We start from the raw sequence: 6,457 nt of genomic DNA, 5'->3' as shown, positions 1-6,457 counted from the left end.
GAGAGAGACTATAGAGAATTAAGCATAGGCTGTTCTACAATCATTTCAGCCTGCTGTCAAGTTAAAAGCTAAATTAGTCACAACTGCCCTGGAGATAAGAAAAACAGGTCTGTTCTCTCAGAGCCTTGTGAAATTGTTTGGGATAGCATCAGCTTTCTAAATTTACCAGTTGTTCTCCAAGTTCAGGAATATCCTGATATTCAGAGGAGTAGGAGAAAAGGTCACATTCTTTCAGTTTCCTTATCAGTATGGAGAGAAATATGCATTATTTCATATGAGGTTTACTTTTAGTATGTCCAAAGTTTATTTTTAGAATGTCCAAAACTCACTAGCATGGCTGTTTTTAATATTAAAGCAATGTATATACTATTGGCTATGTGATATTAAGCTTACTTTCTAGCCAATGGGGCATATAACAGTATAGTTTAACAGTTAAAAATGAAAATCTGGAGTTGGATTGCCTACAATGAAATTTAAAAGCTTTTTACTTATTTGCTAAATTATTCTGGGAACAAATATTAACCTTTCTGTACTACTTCCTCATCTATAAATGATAATATTAATAATACATATGTAACAGGACTGATGAATTTAAAGCATTTAAAATAGTACCTGACGTACACTAAGTGCTCAGGAACGCACACATGTGGGTGTGTATATATACACACACACACACACATTCTCTTTCTCCCATTCTTTCAAAGACCTCCCAATATACCTCTTTCACTTTCCTGCTTCTACTGCCAAAACACCCAATACTTTTGTTGTTGTCAGTCTGGATGTTCCGGTTTTGAATATAGATACTCTGGGAATACTTCTCTGGGAGTTCTGCCTCCAGCTGGTAGGAGAGGTTATGAAGAATGCATACAGAGTTCTCTGTGGCCTGGGAAAGAAGGATATGAATGTTGATTAAACACATATACATATATTTTTGCATTTTTGCAAGTGTGATATCACAGGACTTACTAGGCTTTACATCTTGTAAGGTTTATTGGATGGGGTTCAGTGGAGACCTGAGGACATAGAGTAAGTATGATTAGAAAGGCTACAGCTGGATCATGAATGGTCATGAGCACAATGCTAAGGAGTAAGGGCTGATTAAAAAAAAAAGAAGAACCTACCTAGTTAACTTTTTAGAGAGTGTATCCAGAATAACTGTATGTTTTAGAGGCATATCTTAGTAGCTATGTAGAGTTGAAGACTGTTGTTGTTGTTATGTGCCATGGAGTCAGACCTGACTCATAGTGACCCCTCCTTGGGTTTCCGAAGCAGTATCACTAGGAAGTAGATTGCCCAACCTTCCTTCTGAGGAGTGGCTGTTGGGTTTGAACCTCCTGCCTTCTGGTTAGCAGTCAAGTGCCTTAGGCACTGTTAGCAGAAACTGATTAGGAGTTTATTACAATAATCAGCATGAAAGATGCATAAATTCTAAAGATCAGAAGTACCAGCACCAGAGAGGAGTAGATGAACTAAAAGACATTTCAGAGGTAGAATGTGCATGGATTATTATGCAGTGGGTATGTGAGGGAGGACAGGCAGTCCAAGATTACTCAGATTTCTACCTTCATTTAGTGGATGGTGATAATTATTAAGAAGGACTACACAGAGGAGAAGCAAGTTTGGAGAAGTGGGAAGAGACGAATCTAAGCTCATTCCTGAACATGTAGAATCTGGGCTTCTTTCAAGTATCTAGGTAAATCAATGCAAAAGGTAGTTTAAAATTTGTGTCTGGAAATTAAAAAGAAAAATGGGACTAGGAAGATTTTAATATTTCTAAGCAGGTATGAGGAATCCTAAACTCAGCAAACGCATTAATGACTAAATTTAAAGCCAAGCAGGTACTTCAGGTATACACTGAAGAGTCTTAGTAAGACAAAATAGATAATTTGGTGTGTGAGATATTTAACTTTTGAATTACTTTGTCATCTGGCTGGTAATCTGCAATGGTTCCTCTGACATAATGGACCAAGGAGTCAATCAGTCCATCACACCTTCTCATCACTTTCCTCCCATCAGGGCCAGCAGAACTCATGTTTCTATGAGGAAAAATAAATATAAATAAATATAATCACAAGACTTAGTCTTTGTATCCAACAGGTCTTTGTTTCAAAGCCTTTGATGCTTCTTCCAGGTGTCTGGTAAATTAGCAAATTTGCAAAAGGGTCATAAACTTGACCTGAGGCTAATACATCATTAATTGCCTAATGGTCACCAAGTGTAGACACAACTTCTAAATATAATCATATATATGTTAATAAACAATGTTAATAAAAGTATACTGTCTACCACACTTCAAGTATCAAGGTCAGAACATTTACTTAATCTTCATCCCATTTTTCAGACTATAGATATGAGGCAAAGATTTTGCAAATAAAAAGAACAAATGGCACACCAGACATAGCAATATACTGGCTGTCCATATGTCAACTTGTTCCATGTAAGTAATCTAAAGTTACATAACTTCTCTGGGACTCAATTTCCAAATTTGTAAAGACAGAGTGTTGAATCATATTATTTTGGGGGTTTGTAGGTTTCAGTATTATTATTGACAAGTGTTAAACCAGATGCTCTAAAATGTGATGAATCTAATTAAAATGGCAGAGAAATGTTACAGAAAATCCAGAGTTTTACCGTGTGTAAGACCTAAAGCAAAACGTGTCCTATAAATATCTTTGCACTTAGTCTATTTCTAATTTTGCTAAGCCTTGACACCTTTCTATAAACAGTAACTAAATCTACAAGAGCAGGTTGCTTCCTTATAGAGAACTGAAGGTTATCAAATACACACAGCAAAGCGATGCATTTGGGGATCACACCTGAGATTCAGATCATGTTTATATTCTGGTATTATAAAAAATACTATATTGATATTTCCTTTTAGATTAAGTTTTTCTTGTTAGTTACCCTTTTAATACATTTTTTTTTTCTAAAATATGATAAAACCTCTCTCAACAAGAACAGCAGAAGAATAGTGCCTCTGATTTTTAGAAATTTGAGACTTACCTCTTTTCTTCCCTTGCCAACTTTAATTGCTAATAATCATTCCTGTAAAATTTATCAGAGCAGCTTCTTTTATTGGCAGGCAGAATATTCAAATTGTATTCCATACTTTTTGTTTACAACGTCTCAGTGTCATTCTGAACATCAAAAAGTACTACAAATCTGAGAACTTTGTGACTCTTATTTTCATCTTTAAAATAATGCAATTGTACTAAATGGTCTCAAAAGGCTTTCTACCCAAAATACTGCTGTCAATACATATTTGTCAAAGAACAAATGTACTGAGCATTATATCAGCAACTAAAGGGAAAAAAGGAGGATACACAATGTTGTAGCCTGCTCCCACGGAGATTATACCATTTATAGCTTTAACTGCATGAAGCTGACAATACTTGACTGATTTTAACCCACATAAATGGCAATTTCATGATTCAACTAATAGTTGAGGAGATAAGACTATTCACTTTAAACTAAGAATATACCAGTAATTTGATGTTTGCTGAATTGATACAGTGAAATTTTTTATTTTAACAAAATCCCTTCTATGTCTTTGGATCTTATTTGACTTTTCTAATTAAAGATTCACTTATTTAATTTTTACTGTACCTGGAAAAGTTGCCTTTTGTCCATAAAGAAAAATAATGAACAGATTCATAAACTGTAAGTAAGACCATACTTACTATATCTTTTCCTCAGGGAAAAAAAAATCATTTTAACTAAGATCCTCCATCTACTCTCTGAACTCTTTAAGAATAATGAGATTGTAAGGAATTCAACAGAAACTTTAAAAGGCATCTCTTCCAGTTTCTTTATTTTGCACTTGAAGAAGCTGAGGTCCCAAGAATTTAAGTTACTTTTCCTGGATGACTGGAGAGGAATGCTAATCCTTGTAGGGTGACTCCAGAGAAGAGGCCAACCTCACCTACCATTCATTTTGTCTGCCATTTGTTTAGCAAATATGTCCTCAATACCAAGACAATGTTATCATATGTTCCAAAGTTTCACTTTGACCTTTGCAACCTTTGGTTTGGAGAGGTGGCAACAGTTTAAAATTGCTCTGGCAAATAAATCAAAGGGTCTTTCTCGCAAGTGAAGCCCACTACATACCTTGGAGTTGGATAACTTAGCTTTGTTTAACTTCAGAGTGTTTATTTTGAGTCAAACTGGTAATTCGATTTGGCAGTACTGCCAGTTCACACGCACTGCTGTCTTGTAATTTGGTATTATCCAGACTCTACTTACTTGAAATGGGACTTATCAGGTTTATTTTGGCAGTTGATATCTTTGTTGACAGAAAGTGCACGGAACCCTTTTGCTTCAGTATTTGCTTCTGCATATCAAAAATAGTTCCCACCCTACTGAACTGCCCAGAAATATAATGATAAGGGTAGATTATTTTATATAACTACACCATGAATAGAAGTCATTGTACATACAGAAGGGAATTTGTTAGAGTAAAATGAACCAAAAACCCAACTTGTTGCCACTGAATCAATTCCAACTCTTGGTGAGCCCATGTGTAGCACACTGAAAATAACCAACAGTAATTAGAAAATGACATATTCATTCTTATGTATTTTTTTTAAAAGGTAATTTTGAAGTCTGTAGGAATAAAAAATTATCATGGCTAATCTTAAGCAAAATTGATATAATGTCTCTCCTGAATCCTGAGAAGTTTTTTTTTTTTTTTTTTACTGTTTCTTGTATGTAGTCCAATGGAAGTTTAATATGGAAAAATACCCCAAAATTACAAAAGAAATATACTAAAACAATCACCTTGTTGAAAGTAGAAGAAAATGGGCATACTAACACAGTAGTTAATAAAAAGTGATCAGAGTTATAAATAGAACCTATTGGAAATGTTTGATTTAGTGTTTATGGTTGAATGAGATTAAATGATAGGCTTATTTCCCCTAGCTCTGGTGGCATAGTGCCTAAGGCATTTGACTGCTAACCAGAAGGCTGGTGGCTCAAACCCGCCAGCCACTCCTCTGTAGGGAGGTTGGGCAATCTACTTCCATAGTGATACCGCCTCCGAAACCCAAGGAGGGGTTGCTATGAGTTGCAGTCGACTCAAAGGCAGTGAGGTTTTTTTTGTTCAGTCTAGCCCAAGTCTAAGTAAATATGTGGGTACCTTTCAGGAGCAGAAAACCTCTGGTTTCCTTTCATTGCTGAGTAAGGTTGTACACCGAAATGTTAAAATCAGATCCTTGGATTGGGAGTGAAGAAGATAATCTGCTCTTCACATAAATGCAGGATTGTTTTGGAGCTCTTCCACTGGATCTGTAGGTTATGTATGATATTAGGAAGAATTTTTTCTAGCACAATGACTTGTAATGAGCAGGAAGAAATATAATCTGAACCTCTGACTCCGAAATGGTCACAGAGTTTCACATATTTAGAAGAAGTCAGATGTTTTAACTGATAGCAAATCTGTGATTAATTCTTTTGAGGACCACTTATCTCACACATTCCTGAGTGTCACAATGAAAAAGAGAACAGAAAACAAAATACCTTAAGCCTTGCTAGAATTAAGAAATAACTGTATGTCTTTGTCAAGAGTAATGAAATGTGCATGAACCTTAAATTCACATGGTAAACTACAAGATGGACAATATCAAATGATAGAAACAGATACAATTCTGTGTGTGTGTGCTATACATTATGGTGGGTACTTTATAAATAGCATGATTTGTAATTTTCACAAAATTCCTTAACTTAAGGTATCTTAAAATGTCATTTAGAATCTTGACTTGTGATCCTCATTTAAAATCAAAGTTAACTTGCCTATAGCAGAAATTTACTAGCCCTTCCATATAAGGTTGTGGGCGTGGTTACATGCATTCATCTGTTGAAGTCACCCAGTTTACCAGCACTGAAATGAAGTTTGTTACAACGCTGAATGTCCAGTTTGGTGCTTGGTATATGGTAAATTGCCCTAGGGAAATGGGTTGATATGAAGTGTTTAAGAGCCTATAGCTGGTTACCAGGACATGAGGAAATGATAGACATTAATAGGGTTGTAGTGCATCTTTTCAAGCTATTTAAGCAACAAAAAAGTAAGTTTAATAGAGATAAAATGAAAGATTTTTACTGATAACAGGTGTGGTTTCCTACTAAAACAAAGAAGTTTACCTGCATATTGTATGCAAGAACTGCTGGCTTTGGGTCTGTCTTCAAGGTCTAACCAGCGGACTGAGATAGTGATCAACTCAGTGGTTTTAAAAACTTGTGGGTGCATCCTTGTATTTACTAACAATTATAGGTTTTCTCATATGGTGTATTATAAACTGGGCTGTTGTTGTTGTTATGTGCCAACTCATAGTGACCCCTCCTTGGGTTTCCGAGGCAGTATCACCACAAAGTAGATTGCCCCATCTTCCTTCCGAGGAGTGGCTGGTGGGTTTGAACCACCAGCCTTCTGGTTAGCAGTCAAGTGCCTTAGGTACTATGCTAC

At 35.7% G+C, this 6,457-nt stretch overlaps 1 protein-coding gene across 1 annotated transcript in view; it reads right to left on the bottom strand.

Annotated features, from left to right (window-relative positions):
* Positions 1–6,457, bottom strand: part of PKP2 (plakophilin 2) — a 143,183-nt gene that overhangs the window by 27,086 nt on the left and 109,640 nt on the right. Inside the window, exons 7-8 of the mRNA XM_007943189.2 lie at positions 1,919–2,036; positions 719–883 (exon numbers count right to left, since the gene is read on the bottom strand). Of these exons, the coding sequence (XP_007941380.1) occupies positions 719–883; positions 1,919–2,036 (283 nt within the window). The remainder of the gene's footprint in view (positions 1–718; positions 884–1,918; positions 2,037–6,457) is intronic.

The sequence above is a fragment of the Orycteropus afer genome, unplaced genomic scaffold, assembly GCF_000298275.1.
Source record: "Orycteropus afer afer isolate SDZICR_OR568_19922 unplaced genomic scaffold, OryAfe1.0 scaffold00100, whole genome shotgun sequence".
NCBI lineage: Eukaryota > Metazoa > Chordata > Mammalia > Tubulidentata > Orycteropodidae > Orycteropus > Orycteropus afer.
The sequence above is the reverse complement of the archived record's forward strand: the minus strand, read 5'-3'. Positions and strand labels throughout refer to the sequence as shown.